The sequence below is a fragment of the Rhinatrema bivittatum genome, chromosome 3 (assembly GCF_901001135.1).
Source record: "Rhinatrema bivittatum chromosome 3, aRhiBiv1.1, whole genome shotgun sequence".
NCBI classification, from domain to species: domain Eukaryota; kingdom Metazoa; phylum Chordata; class Amphibia; order Gymnophiona; family Rhinatrematidae; genus Rhinatrema; species Rhinatrema bivittatum.
The window spans coordinates 225,059,939-225,078,190 of NC_042617.1; the positions used below are offsets into that span (position 1 = coordinate 225,059,939).

An 18,252-nucleotide genomic window follows, 5' to 3' on the forward strand; every position below is an offset into this window, starting at 1 on the left:
AGAAGCGTTAGGCGAAGCGTTAGGCCCGCGCAACCCATTTTACTGTATAGGCGCTTAATACAGCACCTATACAGTATCCTGGGTGTGCTGGTACCTGTCATTTCAAATGACATTTGAAATGACAGGCACCAGGAAGTGGATCCCAACTTTAATCCTAAAACCTAAAATCCCCTCCTCCCGAAGCGGCTCGACATGTGCCAACTTACCTTTTGTTGTTTTTCAGCCCTTTCAGCCTTCTCTGCCGTCCTCTCTGCCGTCCTCCAGAGGGGGGGCAGCCGGCGGCAAAAGCGGCTTGCAGCGGTGTCCCCCTCGGTCCCGGTTCTCCTGGCTCTCGATGACAGCGGGCTGCCTCCAGCGCTCACGTCACCAGCGGCCAAGAAATTAAAAGAAGAGCGCGGGTGCAGCCAAGGGGAAAAAAAAAAAAAGACGTCATGCCCGCCCGTCCCTGTGCTTTCATTGGCTTGAGCGCAAGCCGCCGGGAGGGTTCAGCTGCGTTTCCCCCGCCCGCTAAAGTTCCCCAGATCGCAGGCGCGGCGGGCTCAGTATCAGGGGCCGTGGTGGGGTCCCCAGGGTGCCCCTGGTCCTGCCTCTGCCTCCGAGCGGGACACCTCCATCACCGGACCCAGGGGGGGGACCATGCGTCGATGGCAGATGATGACACGATCCTGGCAGCGCACTTAGAATGTGACGACCCGCGCGTACTCCGAATTTTTCGCAAGGAAGAATTGGCGGACCTCATCCCACACGTCCTTCAGGAATTGGACCTCGATCCTCCTGTCGAGCCACCAGGCCCCCCGGCCCCCTCCGTAGCCTCTTCTACCAAGAAGGGGGACCCAGTTTGGCACGGACCTTTCCTATCCATGATTCGTTTCTCCAGCTTCTAGTGAGGGAGTGGGACACTCCGGAGGCGTCCCTCCGGGTCGGCAGGGCAATGGACAAGCTCTATCCTCTCCCTGGAGACTTCCTGGATCTCCTTAAGGTCCCCAAGGTTGACTCGGCGGTCTCCGCCGTCACGAAGAGAACCACGATCCCGGTAACGGGGGGGCACGGCCCTCCGGGATTTACAGGACAGGAAGCTGGAGGTCTCCCTCAAGAAGATCTTTGAGGTCTCGGCGCTGGGGGTCCGAGCAGCCATCTGCGGCTCCCTTACTCAGAGAGCCGGGCTTCGATGGGTGCAACAGCTCCTCACTTCGCAGCAATTGCCACCGGATGAGGCGGCTCAAGCGGACCGGCTGGAAGCAGTCATCGCTTATGGGGCCGATGCTCTACATGACCTGCTGCAGGTTCTTGCGAGAACTATGGTGTCGGCGGTTTCCGCCAGACATCTTTTGTGGCTGCGGAACTGGGCGGCGGACGCCTCCTCCAAATCAAATCTGGGGGCCCTGCCCTTCAAGGGCAGGTTTCTATTTGGCGAAGACCTTGACCAGATCATCAAGTCTCTAGGGGAAAATTCGGTCCACAGGTTGCCCGAGGACCGTCAGCGATCCTATCGTCCTTCTTCTTCGGCTCCCAGGAACCGTTCCCGCGCCCAGTGGCGATATAGGGGTACCAGGCAACAAGGCCCTAGGGTGCCCTCAGCCAGGTCACAGTCGTGGCCCCAGCCCTTTCGGGGTCGCAGATTGCCCAGAGACTCCTCGGCGCAGGGAGCCTCTGGCAAGCCGCCTCAATGATGCCAGGCCAGTCCACTCCTCGCTACCCCAGATTGGAGGTCGCATGGCGCTGTTCTACGAGGAGTGGACAAACATCACCACGGACCAGTGGGTCCTGGACATACTAAGACACGGCTACCCGTTGGAGTTTGTACGGCTTCCCAGAGACAGGTTCATCTTCTCCCCCTGTGGGTCACGTCCCAAGCGCCTGGTGGTACGGCACACGCTAGACAGGCTTCTGGACCTCGGAGCCATCTCGCCCGTCCCCTCCGGAGAGGTGGGCTCGGGGCATTATTCAATTTACTTCAAGGTTCCCAAAAAGCACGGCTCCTTTCGTTCCATTCTGGACCTCAAGGAAGTCAACAAGGTGCTCCGGATATCCCGGTTCCACATGGAAACTCTTCGTTCAGTCATTGCGGCGGTGCATCAGGGGGTGTTCCTAGCCTCCCTCGATCTCACAGAGGCCTATCTGCACATTCCGATTCTACCGGCCCATCGGAGGTTCCTTCGCTTCAAGATCTTGAGTCAACATTTTCAGTTCCAGGCTCTACCCTTCGGGCTGGTGACCGCGCCCAGAACCTTCACCAAGGTCATGGTAGTAGTGGCAGCCGCACTACTTCGAGAGGGGATCCTGGTCCATCCTTACCTGGACGATTGGCTCATTCGTGCAAAGACTCTTTCGCAGGGGCAGGCGGCGGTCGACAGAATAGTAGCCTTCCTCCAGGCCCTTGGCTGGGTGGTGAACTTCAGCAAGAGCAGTCTTCTGCCTTCCCAGCAACTGGACTTCCTGGGGGAGCGCTTCGACACAGCCCAGGGCAAAGTCTTCCTTCGCCCAGACAAGGCCCAATCTCTGCGAGATCAAATCATTTGGTTTTCTTCTCTCCCAGTACACACGGCGTGGGATACCTCCAAATTCTAGGATCGATGGCATTCGCGATAGACCTAGTACCTTGGGCCTTCGCACACCTGAGACCCTTGCAAATGGCCCTGCTCTCGCGGTGGAAGCCAGTCTCTCGGGATTACCAGGCGGTACTCCCTCTTACTCCGACCGCCAGGAACAGCTTGCGGTGGTGGCTGGACCCAAGGACTTTGGCTCAAGGTTGCCCTCTGGAGGCACCGGATTGGGTAGTGGTCACTACCGATGCCAGCCTGACCGGTTGGGGGGCAGTTTGCCTCAGGAGCTCGGCTCAGGGTCAGTGGACAAAGGAACAGGCGTCCTGGCCGATCAATCGTCTGGAGACCAGAGCGGTGTGCCTGGCGCTCATACATTTCCTGCCCCTGCTCAGAGGTCGGGCGGTTCGAGTCCTCTCGGACAATGCGACCATGGTGGCTTACATCAACCGGCAAGGGGGCACCAGAAGCAGTCAGGTGGCACTCGAAGCCGCTCGCCTGATGGCCTGGGCGGAACGTTTTCTCGACCGCCTGGCGGCCTCGCACATTGCGGGGGTGGACAACATTCAAGCGGACTACTTGAGCCATCAGGCGTTGGACCCCGGAGAATGGACCCTCTCCGACGAGGCGATGGCTCTCATCACCTGGCGCTGGGGGACGCCCTCAATGGATCTCATGGCAACCTCCTCCAACGCAAAAGCTCCCCGGTTCTTCAGTCGCAGAAGGGAACACGGCGCAGAAGGGGTGGACGCCCTAGTTCTCCCCTGGCCACCCCGGCTCCTACTCTGTCTTCCCCCCGTGGCCTCTGGTGGGCAAGGTGCTAAGGAGGATAGAGTCTCACCACAGAACAGTAATCCTAGTGGCTCCGGAGAGGCCGTGTCGGCCATGGTTCGCAGACCTGCTCAACATTGTGGTGGACGGTCCCCTTCAGCTTTCGCACCTGCCTCGACTGCTCCGCCAGGGTCCAGTATTTTCGGACCAGGCGGAACACTTCTGTCTTGCGGCCTGGCTTTTGAGAGGAGGAGTCTCCTGCGCAAGGGCTACACAGTCTCCGTTGTAGACACCCTCCTCAAAGCGCGTAAGACTTTGACATCGGTCGCTTACGTGCAGGTGTGGAAGGTGTTTGAAGTATGGTGTTCCGGACAAGGTGCCCACGCGACCTCGGCCTCGTTACAGCAGATCCTGGCGTTCCTCCAGGAGGGCCTGGAGAAAGGCATCTCCTACAATTCTGTGCGAGTGCAAGTCTCTGCACTGGCTTCCCTAGCTCGCTCCTCAGGAAGACCAGATCCGTCGTCCCATCCGGACATTTCACGGTTTCTCAAGGGGGTCAAGCATCTGCGGCCGCCGCTGCGTCGCCCTTACCCTTCCTGGAATCTCAATCTGGTTTTGCAGGTCCTCGCGGGGCCTCCCTTCGAACCTCTGCGTCAGTCCTCTCTCAAGGATATCACTCTGAAAGCGATTTTCCTGGTGGCCATAGCCTCGGCGTGGCGCATTTCTGAGCTTCAGGCTCTCTCTTGCAGGGAACCCTTCCTTCAGTTCACGGACTCGGGTGTCTCCATACGGACAGTTCCTTCGTTCCTGCCCAAGGTGGTCTCGTCGTTCCACTTGAACCAGACGGTGGAACTACCGTCCTTCCCGGCGGATGCCCCTAAATCACTTAGGCGCCTGGACGTAAAGCGCATCCTCCTACATTACCTAGAAGTGACTAATGAGTTTCGGGTCTCCGATCATCTCTTCGTACTCTGGTCCGGGAATAGAAAGGGCCACCAAGCGTCGAAGACTACAATTGTGCGATGGCTCAAAGAAGCGGTGGCATCGGCATACATCGGCACCGGTAGGGATCCCCCCGGCAGGGATCAAGGCTCATTCCTTACGCGCCCAGGCCACCTCCTGTGCGGAGTCCCAGTACGTCTCCATTCAGGAAATCTGTCGGGCAGCAACTTGGAAGTCCCTGCACACGTTCTCTAGACATTACCGGCTCCACTTGCTGGCACCTGACTCAGGCTCCTTTGGGGACAGGGTAATTCGAGCAGGGTTCTCAGGGACCCACCCAGTTTAGGGAAGCTTTGGTACATCCCACCGTCTGGACTGATCCTGGTACGTACAGGGAAAAGAAAATTATTCCTTACCTGCTAATTTTCGTTCCTGTAGTACTAAGGATCAGTCCAGACGCCCGCCCTGGTCTTGTTCGGATCTAGGGATAATCCTGCTCGTATATTCTCTCTCCTGTCCTTCTGTTTAGCCTTCTCTCTTTTTGTTTTGTTGTCTGTGTGTTCATACCGGTTCGACAGTTCTCTTTGCAAGTTGCATTGTTTTTCACATTTTACAGTTTCAATTGCGAATATGTTTGATCCATCCTTCTCAGTCTGTACAGTGCTCTGGCTTGGCTTTGATATTCTCGATACTGAGGATCTAGGGAGGGTGCACCAGCTTATATGCCAGCACCCTCCGAAGTTTGCTCTGACTCCATCTGCTGGACGGGGGACAAAGCCCACCGTCTGGACTGATCCTTAGTACTACAGGAACGAAAATTAGCAGGTAAGGAATAATTTTCTTGTAATTGTGTGTATGTGTTTATATTGAGTAAGCCCCATGAGGTAGTCCTGTCTGCATGCAGGTGATAAACCCCACAGGTAACTCCCAATATAGATCCCAGTGAGATTAGCCCTCATGTTCAAGCTCCTTACGTACAGTATCTGATTGTAATCCACTTTGAAGTTGCTGAAAGGCAGAATATAAATCAAATAAATTAAATAGTTGATTTAACGTAATTCACATAGCTATTTTTTTTTTAACAGGTTTGATCTGGAAGACATGAAGAATATTAGCCTTTTCCGGAAGTGGTGTGTCATTTCTGTTCTTGGACTAATAGAGAATTTACTTTCAGACACCACATTGCTGCATAATTCATTTTACCTATTGCTGCAGATTCTGAATTCCTGTTCAAAGTTGGAAGATCTTCTGATTGATAATGGTTTGTTGTATGTGCTATGTAATACCTTAGCAACTTTAAATGAATTAGAGACAAAGTAAGTACTGCATTTTAAATTTAATCCTAAATCTTTTTATATTCTTGATATTCATATTGCCTCTACATTTATGGGTTAAAAAATGATCTAAAAAATGCATCTGACAGAAAATCAAGTATGTAGTGCAGGCCACAAATCAATGCTACATTGCAGTGTACATTTTTCAGATCTCTGGCATGTAGTTCACTGTTGTACACTTTAGAAAAACTATATATTTTTAGTTTATCACACTTAGGAGAACATAATTTTTTTCCCTTTTTAAAAGATGGTAAATTTGGAAACATAGAAACATAACAGCAGAATTGATCATATGGCCTATTTAGTCTACTGATCCACGCCAACTATTCAGCTTTGGAATCCCTACCAGTCCTTCGGAGATCCTCTTGTGTTTATCTCATGCTTTGAATTCAGATAATGTCCTGGTATCCACCACCTGCATGAGGAGGTTGTTCCCTGCATCCACTACCCTCTCTGTAGAGAAATAATATCTTAGATCAGTGGTTCCCAACCTGGGGTTCATGAGACCATCACACAAGGTCCACCAAAAGGGAGGCAAAAAATGCAACTGCTGAAAAACAGAGCAGGCTGACCTGACCTCTGTCTCTTCCCATGCCGTTGTCTGATCCCGTGCTGAGGATAGGAAGATCCCAGTCTCGGGAAGCCCAAACAGCATGGAGAAGAGGCAGGGAAGACTGCTGGTAGCAGCACCAATATTGTTCTTGAAGGAGTTTCAAGAGCAATATCTGTGCTACCACCAGCACTTTCAATAGCTACTGCTTCACGCAACCAGAGGTGGCAGCAAGTAGGGTGATGTCCATGAGGAGAATTTCTGGCAACTGCTATTTGTTCTGTGGCTGTCCTGCTCGTCTAACAGTGAGGAAGCAAAGTTGCACTGAGGGAGTAAGTAGTATGGCTATAATGAGGGGGGCAGGTGGAACGAAGAAGGGACAGGTAAGGGACTACAAGGCGAAGAGGACAAGAGGCAAGGTAATTAGGTGGGTGGGGGGGGGGCATAAGGAGAGGGAATCAGAGAAGAAAGGAAGGTAATTGGGAAGGGGCCAGCAGAGATACAGCCCTCAGAAAAGGACCGAAGAGAAAGGAGAACAAGGAAAAGCACTGGAGAAGGACCCAAAGAAGGTAGAGGATAGAAGGGAAGGCATTAGGGCAGGAGACATGGGCGGGGGCAAGCAGAGCAGAAAGGAAGTGAGGTGAGTACTCAGGGGGTCACAGTGGGAGGGCATGAGGGAAAGAACTGGGAAGGAGCTGCAGGGGTGAAAGATAGGGAGGAGAGGTGGAGGGAAACAGGGCAGGAGAGAAGGCACTGTTTATATCAGAAACCATTTTTATTGAATATTTTTATACATTAGAAATGATTCTTGAGTGTGTATTGTTAATACCTTAATCAGTTTTCTGCATGTCATTTAACCGAATGTAAAAATTTAAGTGAAGCATGTGGGGGTCCACAAACGTTTTGGAGATTGAAAAGGGGTCAGTGCGCCTCAGAAGTTTGGGAACACCTGCTTTAGATTAGATTTGAGTCTATCCCCCTTTCATCCTCATCTCATGACCCCTTTTTCTACAGCCTGCTTTCTGTTGAAAGAGGACCACGTCCTGTTCATGAACACCTTTGAGAAACATAGAAATTAGGGCAGAAAAAGATAAATGAACCATCCAGTTTGCCCAGAAAGCTTCCCTTGGTAGTAACTGCCGTGCTGTGCAGGTTACCCCAGGTATCAGTCAGTTTTGCTTGAAATGCTTTGCTTATGGTCTTGCTGTAGAATCAGTCCTGTGTTTTTTCCTTAATGCCTGTGCATCAGTACCCCAGACTGTAAAAACAAAGTCATGGCTCATGTTGGTTGTCTCTGAATCCAGATTTATCTTTCCTTCCATTCTCACCCCCTCCTTCAAAGAAGAGAGCAATCTTGCAGTTGCATCAAAAGTATCAATGCTTATTGGTTAAGATGAGTAATCCCATGCCTTCTGTTAATGGTAGTAACAGTGCATGTTACTCCCATGCTTATCAGTTCCTCAGACCGTAAAAGTCAGGGCCCTCATTGGTGGCTGTCTAAATCCAATTCCCCTTTTTCCCTGCTATTGAAGCAGAGAGCAATGTTAGAGTTGCATCAAAAGTTTCGAGGCTTATTGGTTAAGGGTAGAACTCCTGCACCAGCAAGTTAACCCATACACACTTTCTTCATTTCCTATAGGATCTGGCCATAGAAGCAGTCCTGTGCTTTTTCCCTTATGTCTGCATAAAAGTATCCCAGGCCATGGAAGTCTGGGATACTTTTGGTTGTTGTCTGAATCCAATTCCCATTTTCCCTAGACGATCTAAGCAGGGAGCAATGTTGCAGTTGCATTAAAAGCATCAAAGCATATTGGTTAAGGGTAGTTATCTCCATATCTTCTGCTAAAGGTAGTGATCACTGTAAAAGCAAGTTACCCTTGTATACGCTTATCTCATTTCCGTCTTCTAGCCTTTACAGATCCACAGTGTTTATCCCATGCCCTTTTGAATTCTTTGACTGTTTTCTTCTTCACCACCTCCTCCAGAAGAGCCTCCACCACTCTCTCTCTGTGAAGAAATATTTCCTGACATTGGTTCTGAGTTGTCTTCCCTGGAATTTCATTGTGTGACCCCTACTTTTATTGTTTTCTTTCCAATGGAAAAGGTTCGAAGTTCATACATCGTTGAAACCTTTCTGGTATCTGAAGGTCTGTATCATATTTCACTTATTCCTCTTCTCTTCCCGGGTATTCATATACCGATCCTTTAGTCTCTCCTTATAGGTCTTTTCTGATACAGACCACACCATTTTTGTCACCCTTCTCTGAACCTCCTGTATTCAGTCTCTATACTTTTTGAGATACAGGCTCCAGAAATGAACACAGTACTCCAGGTAAGGCCTCACCAAGGATCTGTACAAAGACATTTTCATCTCCTTTTTCTTACTGGTTATTCCTCTCCCTATGCAGCCCAGCATTCTTCTGGCTTTAGCTATCGCCTTGTCACATTGCTTTGCCCTCCTCAGATCCCCAGACACTGTCCCCCAAGATCCCTCTCTTCATCTGTGCACATCAGTCTTTCACCCCCCCATCACATACAGCTCATTTGTATTACCGCATCCCAGATGCATGACTCTGTACTTCTTGGCATTGAATCCCAGCTGCCAAATCTTCGATCAATCTTCAACCTTTCTTAAATCACTTTTCATTCTTTTCCTTCAGGCATGTTCACTCTATTGTAGATCTTAGTATCATCCACCAATAGACATTCTTTACAATCTCTCCTTTCCTGGCGTGTAGCTAGATGGACTCAGAACCAATGGGATAGTATCCGCGTGCTAGCAGTTGGAGACGGATCTGACGTCAGCACGGGGTATATAGCCCCACAGGAAGCGCAGCGATTCTCTTAATTTCCGTCTCCAAAGCAGTTTGGAGTGTCTACACGCTGGTTCAGCGTGCTTTCCAAGCCTACTTTAATTTTTTTTTTTCTTTTTCTCATTCTAGATTCTACTTTTCTTCTCTACAAACGACTATCGAGCCCCGCGCTCCTCAGGGGACGTTTCTGTCCGTCCCCCCAGTTGAGCTTCCCGGGGCACTTACTGTGGCCCCCCGGTGGGAAAGTCCTCGGTCCGGCCGAACCGCGGCAGGGACACAGCCTCCCGGGGGACTCGGGTGTGGCTCCGAGGCCCTCGGTCCCGGCGTGGACGAGGTAGCGGGTGCAGTTCCTCCAATCGCGGCGGTGAAAGGTACCGGCCCTTTCCCCCCGCAGCCGGAGACCGCCTGTGTTCCAGCCTAGAAGCGCCGAAGATCGGGTAAGGCGTACATCTCTTCGCCCAGGTCTCCGAAGTCTCGAGGATCGGCGGTGTGGCGAGCCGTGGAGGACGCCATTTTGTGGCCCTATTCAGGTATTCCGCGCCCGTAATGGGCGCGGCTTTCTTCCTCCTTGTGCGTATATTGTATTGTTTTCGCCTATTGGCTGCCACTGTGAGTATATGCCGCATATTATTGACAGCCTATTGCATACCATTAAGCGTATATTGCTAACGGCTTAACTGCTGATTGCCTATTGAATGCCATTCAGCGTATCTTGCTCACTGCTTACGTGCTGATTGCCTATTGAATGCCATTACGCGTATATTGCTCCCTGCTTAGTGCTGTGTACCTATTGCTATTTGTGCGCCTGTTGTATTGAGCGCCTACTGCTGCCGCATATTCTTACTATTGTGCGCCTGTTGTATTCAGCGCCTATTGCTGCCGCAGATTATTACTATTGTGCGCCTGTTGTATTGAGCGCCTATTGCTGCCGCATATTCTTACTATTGTGCGCCTGTTGTATTGAGCGCCTACTGCTGCCGCATATTCTTCCTATTGTGCGCCTGTTGTATTAAGTGCCTATTGCTGCCGCATATTATTAGTATTGTGCGCCTGTTGTATTGAGCGCCTATTGCTGCCGCATATTATTAGTATTGTGCGCCTGTTGTATTGAGCGCCTATTGCTGCCGCATATTATTAGTATTGTGTGCCTGTTGTATTGAGCGCCTATTGCTGCCGCATATTATTGCGCGGTTGTTCTATTTGTATGGATCAGCCCGCAGCCGCATCCTCAGCGGCGCGGCCGCTTGTCTCAGGCATTTCAGCCCTTGGCCTCTGCTCTGCATGCCACCTTAGAGCCACACGCAGTACTGAGCCAGACTCACTATGTGCCCAATGTGAGGCGGCAGGGGGACCCTCCGGCCAGGACCAGTCTCAGCCGCAGTTTTTTGACAGTTCCCCTGGGGCTACCCCGGATTTGGGGGGCAGTCTTGACCATTCGGGAATCCTGGGGGATCTTGTACCCCGGCGATTAGAGGCTACTTCCATTTCTTGGGTGGATCTCTTTAAGGGGATTCATGCCTTCGTCCAGATGCAGACGGCTTCCCATCCCGGCCCTACTGTCCCTGCTGCTCCGGTGGTTCCTGCTGTTGCTGCGGTTCCTGCGCTGGCTGCATCTGCGGCGCCTGCTGCGGCCGCCGCTACGGTGGCAGCACCTAGGGATCCTGTGCCTGGACCCTCACAGCCTTATCGGGAGCGGGACCTCCCGCCACTGGACAGTCCAGATCAATCGGACCAGGAGGTTTCGCCGGACGAGTCCGACCTCCCGGATGAGGGGGACCTCCCCCCGGGGATTGAGCCATATAGAACCATGAGGCGGTTCTTCCCTAAGGAGGACCTCTCGGACCTCGTGACTCAGTGTCTGGCGGAGTTGGATATCACTGGTCCCAGTACTTCGGTACCTTCTGCGCAGAACCCCCTGCTGGAAGGTCTTCGCCCTACAGCTCGCCATTTTCCTTTCTTGCAGGCAGCTCAGCAACTCATAGATTTGGAATGGGCGGCGCCGGCGGCTTCCTTCAAAGGGGGCCGGGCCCTAAAAGGCATGTACCCGTTGGCACCGGCTCTCCAGGACCTGCTGGCATGTCCTCAGGTGGACGCCTTAATTAGCGCTGTGGTCAAGCGCACTACTATTCCAGTGGAAGGGGGGACGGCCCTCAAGGAGCCCCTTGACAGACGAATGGACACCATTCTAAAACAAACTTTTAGGTGGCAGCTCTTTCTTTGCGGATTGAGGCCTGCTGCACTGTGGTGACACGTGCCTGCTTGTCTCAGGTCAGGAACAACGCTCCAGCGGCTGACATGGAGTCCGCTCTTTCCTTCCTCACCGATGCCGCATCGGATTTGGTTCGCACTACAGCTAAGGGGATTTCATCCTCCGTAGCCGCCAGGAGGCAGCTCTGGATCCGGCCGTGGTCAGCTGATGCACCTTCGAAGTCTCGTCTCACCCGGTTACCCTTTCAGGGCTCGTTTCTGTTTGGCAGTGACCTTGATAAGCTAGCCACTACCTGGGGTGCCTCTCCTGTGCCTAGACTTCCGGAAGATCGATCCAGGAGGGGACAGCGCTCCTTTCCACGGCCCTACAGGGGCAGGAGTTCCCAGCGCTTTGTTCCGTATAGAGGGCGCTATCAGGCGACTCGTCCTCCGGCCAGGAATCAGTCCTTTCGGACCAAGCAGCGCAAGCGTGGGGCTGGCCCGGGCTCGGGCCCCGGTCGCGCCCCGCAATGAGAATTTGCCGATTCATTTGGGGAGCGAAGCCATAGGGGGCAGGTTGACCCTCTTCTACCCCAGATGGGTCGAGATTACGTCGGACCAGTGGGTCCTCGCCGTTATCTGGGAAGGATATTATCTGGATTTTCATCTTCTTCCTCCGGACAAGTTTGTGGAATCTTCATGTCCCCGGCACAAGCAGGCAGCGTTAGAAGCTACCTGGCGAGGCTCCTGTCCTTGAACGCCATCCTCCCAGTACCTGCCTGGGAAGTGAATTCTGGACACTATTCCATTTATTTCATGGTACCCAAGAAAGGGGGCACTTTTCGGCCTGTGCTGGACCTCAAGTCAGTCAATTGCTACTTACGGGTACCGAGGTTTCGCATGGAAACTCTGCGCTCCGTCAAAGCCGCAGTCCAGCCCGGAGAATTCCTCACGGCATTAGACCTGTCAGAAGCATATCTTCATATTCCGATCCATCCGGATCATCAGCGCTACCTGCGCTTCAAGGTTCTGGGCCGCCACTTCCAGTTTCGGGCTCTATCCTTCGGGTTGGCCACATCCCCACGGACATTCACCAAAGTGGTAGTAGTGGTGGCAGCGGCACTCAGGCGGGAAGGGATTCTGGTCCATCCCTACCTAGACAACTGGCTGATCAGGGCAAAATCTCGAGAGGAGAGCCTGCGGACAACCGACAGAGTGATCGCCCTTCTGGAAAGCTTGGGCTGGGTAATCAACCTCAGCAAGAGCTGCCTACTGCCTTCCCAGTCAATAGAGTATCTGGGAGTGCAGTTCGACACTCGGGCGGACACGGTCAGTCTTACGACCAAGAGACAGTTGAAACTTCGACAACGTATCCAGTATCTGATGAGAGCCAGTCGGCCCATAGCCTGGGATTATCTGCAGGTTCTGGGTCTCATGGCATCCACCCTGGAAGTGGTGCCTTGGGCGCGGGCCCATATGAGACCTCTTCAGCATTCCCTGCTCTCTCGCTGAAGCCCCCGTTGACGGGACTATTCCACGCACCTTCCTCTCCCGGCCAGAGTTCGGACCCAGCTGCGGTGGTGGTTGCAGTCCAACCACCTGAGCAGGGGTCGAAGATGTCCTCGCCCACGTGGACCTTGCTCACCACGGATGCCAGCCTGAGCGGCTGGGGAGCACATTATGAAGAACTCACCGCGCAAGGGCGATGGAACAAGGAGGAGTCAACGTGGAACATCAATCGCCTGGAGGCCCGGGCAGTCCGCTTGGCATGCCTTCGATTCGCTCACAGACTACGGCACGGAGCTGTCAGAGTGATGTCCGACAACGCCACCACGGTGGCCTACATCAACCGGCAGGGCAGAACAAAAAGCCAACAAGTATCTCTGGAGATCGCCCCACTGAAGGTTTGGGCAGAGGCGAATCTGCAAGACATCTCCGCCGTCCACATTGCCGGGAAGGACAATACCACAGCAGACTTCCTCAGCAGAGAAAGCCTGAATCCAGGAGAGTGGCAGCTGTCCCCCACAGCTTTCCAGATGATTGTCGATCATTGGGGGATTCCGGCCATGGATTTACTGGCGGACAAGTCCAATGCTCAAGTCCCCAGCTACTTCAGCCGCCGGCGCGACCCGTTCTCACACGGCATCGATGCCCTGGTCCAGCCATGGCCTCCAGGGACTCTACTATATGCCTTTCCTCCGTGGCCTCTGCTGGGCGCCATCATCCACAAGATTCAGACGCACCGGGGCTTAGTTCTTCTAGTGGCGCCAGACTGGCCAAGAAGACCCTGGTACGCGGACATGAGACGACTACTGGCAGGGGAGGCTCTTCCTCTGCCTCCTCTCCGGGACCTTCTACGTCAAGGCCCCATCCTCCACGAGGACCCAGCTCACTTCTCTCTCTCGGTCTGGCCCTTGAGAGGGCTAGACTGAAGAAAAGAGGTTATTCGGGGCCCGTGATTGATACACTCCTCCGAGCTCGCAAGTTTTCCACATCCCTCACCTATGTACGGATCTGGAGAGTGTTTGAAGCATGGTGCGACACTCACGGCACCAATCCACATGCCACCACCATACCTATTGTGTTGGATTTTCTGCAGGATGGGCTTCAGAAGGGTCTCTCCCTCAGCTCCATCAAAGTTCAGGTAGCGGCACTGTCTTGCTATGGTCCCAGGAGGGATGGCAAGACCATCGCCAAGCACCCAGATGTCTCTCGTTTCCTGCTGGGTGTCAAGCATATTCGTCCGCCACTAAAGTGGCCTGTGCCCTTATGGAACCTTAATCTTGTTTTGGATTTCCTTGCGGGATCCACCTTCCGACCCCTTCGGGGCTTGTCTCTCCGGTCTCTCAGCTTGAAGTTGGTGTTCTTGCTGGCGGTGTGTTCCGCACGCCGCATCTCGGAGCTACAAGCACTGTCCTGCCGTGATCCCTTTCTACGAATCACTCCGGAGGCTATCCATCTTCTGATGGTTCCCTACTTTCTCCCTAAAGTGGTTTCACAGTTTCATCTTAACCAAACTATATCCTTGCCTACTACGGTAGGTTTGCAGAAATCTGAAGAAGGCCGTTTATTACGCCATCTCGACATCGGCAGATTGCTGCCCCGGTATCTGGACGTGACAGAAGACCTGCGAAAGCCGGACCACCTGTTCGTCCTACACAGCGGGAAGAAGCAAGGTGAAGCGGCCTCTCGGCCCACCATTGCCCGCTGGATTAAAGAAGTTGTCAGAGCAGCCTACGTGGAGGCTGGGAAGGCTCCGCCTCTACAGGTTAAGGCTCATTCTACCAGAGCGCAAGCAGCGTCTTGGGCTGAATCCAGGATGCTGTCGCCGACAGAAATCTGTAAAGCAGCGACGTGGTCCTCCCTTCATACCTTTTCCAGGTTCTACCGTCTGGATGTCCAGGCCAGGGAGGACTCGGCTTTTGCAAGGGCGGTACTACATGGTCCTCAGGCAGCCTCCCGCCCCGGCGGGGAGTAAAGCTTTTGTACATCCCATTGGTTCTGAGTCCATCTGGCTACACTCCAGGAAATGTTGAGATTACTTACCTGGTAATCTTCTTTTCCTTAGTGTAGACAGATGGACTCAGCATCCCGCCCAGCTGCCTGTGTACATGAGTTTTTACCGGTTCCAGGTAAGCCAGGGCATTTGTTTACATAAGAGCGTACACTCTGCCGGTGTCTGCGCTTTCCGGTTGTGAATGCTGGCGGTCTCCAGCCACTGTCAATCGGTCAGGGGAATCCTGTTTTCACTTTTCACTTTTCACTGAGCGTCAGTACACACATCCATAACAGCTTTTGCAAGGAAGATTACTGAATCGCTGCGCTTCCTGTGGGGCTATATACCCCGTGCTGACGTCAGATCCGTCTCCAACTGCTAGCACGCGGATACTATCCCATTGGTTCTGAGTCCATCTGTCTACACTAAGGAAAAGAAGATTACCCGGTAAGTAATCTCAACATTTCTGCAGTGTCACTCTCAAATATACTGAACAGAACCAGTCCCAACACGGAATCTTGTGGCACTCCACTTAACACCATTTTCTCTTCAGAATAGGTTCCATTTACCATTACACACTGTCTCCTTGGCACTCATTCCCAAGCTTCTCATTTTATTCGGGACCATATTCGGGACTTCTCATTTTATGCTGGACCATATAAAAAATTTTGCTGAAATCCAAGTAGATCACATTGAGCACTCTTTCTCATTCCAATTCTCTAGTCACCTAATAAAAAAAATCAATCACATTTGTCTGACAAGACCTTCCCTTGGTGAATCCATGCTGCTTCTGTTCCAGCAACCCACCAGATTGTAGTTAGTTCATGATCCTTTCCATTAGCAGCATCTCCATTAATTTTCCTGCCACTGATGTAAGGCTCACTTGCCTGTAGTTTGCAGCCTCCTTTCTGCTATCTCTCTTGTGAAGCAGGACCACAACTTCTCTTCTCCGATCTTGCAGCACCACTTCTGTTTCCAGTTGAAAATGTCCTTTAGTGGACCCGCCAGCACATCTTTGAGCTCACTCAGTGTCCTGGGATGTACCTCATTCGGCCACATGGCCTTGTCCATTTTGTTTGCCTAGCTCTTCCCATACATTCTGTTCCATAAACAGAGTTTCATATATCCCATCCCTATCTGGATCTTATCTACTAGCAATAGTATTTCACCAGGGTCTACTTTACTGAACACCAAACTAAAGCATTTGTTTATTATTTCTGCCATTTCTTTTTCTCTCTCTACACATTGTTCCTCATCACCTTTCAATTTCACTATACCACTTCGACCATCCTTCTTTCTCTGCTTTACATCTTTGGCAGTCCTTTCTTCCATGTGACCTTTTGCTTGCTTGATTTCTTTCTTCATCTCCCTCAGTTTCACTAGGTATTCTTTCCTGTGTTCCTCTTTTTGTGATCCTTTATACTTTTTGCTGTTCTTTTTGCCTTTATTTTTTCAGCCACTTCCTTTGAGATCCAGATCAGTTTCTTTTGAGATATTTAAATGTCTCTATCATATCTCCCCTATCCTGCCTTTCTTCTAGGGCAGAGCTTTCCAAAGTGTGTGTTGTGACACTTTAGTGTGTTGCTCAAGCCCGGTGCACGTGAGGGGGTGGAGCAAGTGTTATACCGAGGGGAGGTCAGGGGGAGCCAATGCGGCCGCCAGTGGAACTCATCCCTCTGGCGGCTGAGCAGTGAACTACCGCTTTGCTGTGCTGTGTGCAGGACACACACATCAGGAAGATCGGCAGGGCTGTGGTGGAGCTCATGTCACCATGGCCTGAAGAAAAAGGTCACGTCCAAACCTGCAGGTTCTCTTCCTCCTTCCTGTCCACGCAGCCCCGAAAGAAAATGTTGCTGGAGCCGTGCAGGCAGGAAGCAGGAGGAGCATCAGCCGCATGCAGAAGAGGAGCAGCGTTGTCGCAGCGGGCTGAGAAGAGGAGGAGGCCCGATTGCAGGGCTGCTGCCGCGGATCCCACATTGCGGGCGGCCCGAGAAGATCAGGGCCGCTGCAGAGCCCATCCTGCAGCGACCCGTGAAGAGGAGGCCCAGAGGCAAGAGAGAGGCTGAGGGCCTGTAGAGTGTGTGTGCGTGTGTGAGATGTGTTGAGAGACTGTATGTGGGAGTGAGGACCTGAATGTTTGCAGAGACAGCATGTGAGAGCCTCTGTGTGTGTGTGAGACAGACAGCATGTGACAGTGAGAGTCTGTGCTTGAGCAAGACAGCATGTGGGAATGAGAGAGAGCCTGTGTGTGTGAGTCAGACAGCATGTGCCAGTGAGAGACTGTGTGTATGAATGACTGTATGAGAGAGAGCATGTGACAGAACATTTGGGAATGAGAGAGCCTGGGTGTGTGAGAGTCAGACAGCATGTGCAAGAGAGAGAGACTGTGTGTATGAATGATTGTATGAGAGAGAGCATGTGAGAGTGAGAGCCTGCATGTGTATGTGAGGGAGAGAAAAAGCATGCGAGAATGAGAACCTGACTGTGTGTTTGAGGGAAGAAGATGGAGAGAAAAGAAATAGAAAACAAGACAATATAAAAGGAATTGGCAAAAAAAATAAGAAAGGGAAGGTGGAACAAAATAGCCTGTGACCAACCAATTAGAAAACTAAGATCAGGCAGCAAAGGTTTAAAAAAATAAATTACTTTTTACTGATTGGCACATGTAAGCTTTTTTCATTGCCTGCCTTAAAATTTGGAACTCCCTCCCAAAAGATCTGAGAACCCAACCTAACCTCAAAACTTTCAGAAAAGACCTAAAAACATGGCTGTTTCTCAGACCCCAACTGAATCTTAACTAGCCATTAATAGAGCCTTAACTCACCATTAACAGACTCTCAGACTTTACCTTAACACGGTAAACAACAACATTGCAAAATTCCATAACTTAGTAAATACCAAAATTTTGTAAACTTTGTTCATTCTGTTAAATTCCTATCGCCTTTTCTGCTCCCAGTTGTGTATTTCCCTGTTTTATTGTAACTGCAACATTTTAGTTCAGCACCTTTTAATGATTTTATTGTATCTTCTTTTGACACCCCTTTGTTAATTGTAAACCGGCATGATGTGATACCTATTGCGAATGCCGGTATAGAAAAAAACCACAAATAAATAAATAAATAAAGTCTACATTGACATTCAAACTTCTTATCATCCTAACACCCAAAGGAACTTCCAACCAAATCCACAAAATAACTTGTCTCTAACCAGCTCCAAACAAACCCTCCTCACTCAAAAATGATTCTTTTCTGGTCTATAAATGATTAATCTTTTGTTTAATATGTATCTTGTTATACCTTTTTTCACAATTGTTAAGAGAATTACAATCTGAATCTTGTAAACCGTTGTCATGGCTTTACCGAATGACGGTATATAAAACTCAACAAATAACTAAATAAATAAATAATGTCAAGAGTAGTACTTTCTCTATGCAGATCTCACAATGTATGAGATCAGCATGGAGGAAATGGAAACCCACGGGGCCTGCACAGAGGAGGCAACAGAAGGGGCTTCAGTGCCAGTAGCAGCAATCAGTGTCTCCCCAATAGCCATGTGGTAGCAGAGGAATGAGAGAGGCTCCGAAATTGCTGGCAAAAGAAAGAGAGGGGGGTCTGCCTTT

The 18,252-nt window shown here is 51.3% G+C and overlaps 1 protein-coding gene across 1 annotated transcript in view; it reads left to right on the plus strand.

The window, feature by feature from the left end:
- The window catches only part of LOC115087279 (lysosomal-trafficking regulator-like), a 1,534,685-nt gene that overhangs the window by 726,544 nt on the left and 789,889 nt on the right, over nt 1–18,252 (plus strand). Inside the window, 1 exon segment of the mRNA XM_029594260.1 lies at nt 5,339–5,569. Coding sequence (XP_029450120.1) covers nt 5,339–5,569 — 231 coding nt within the window.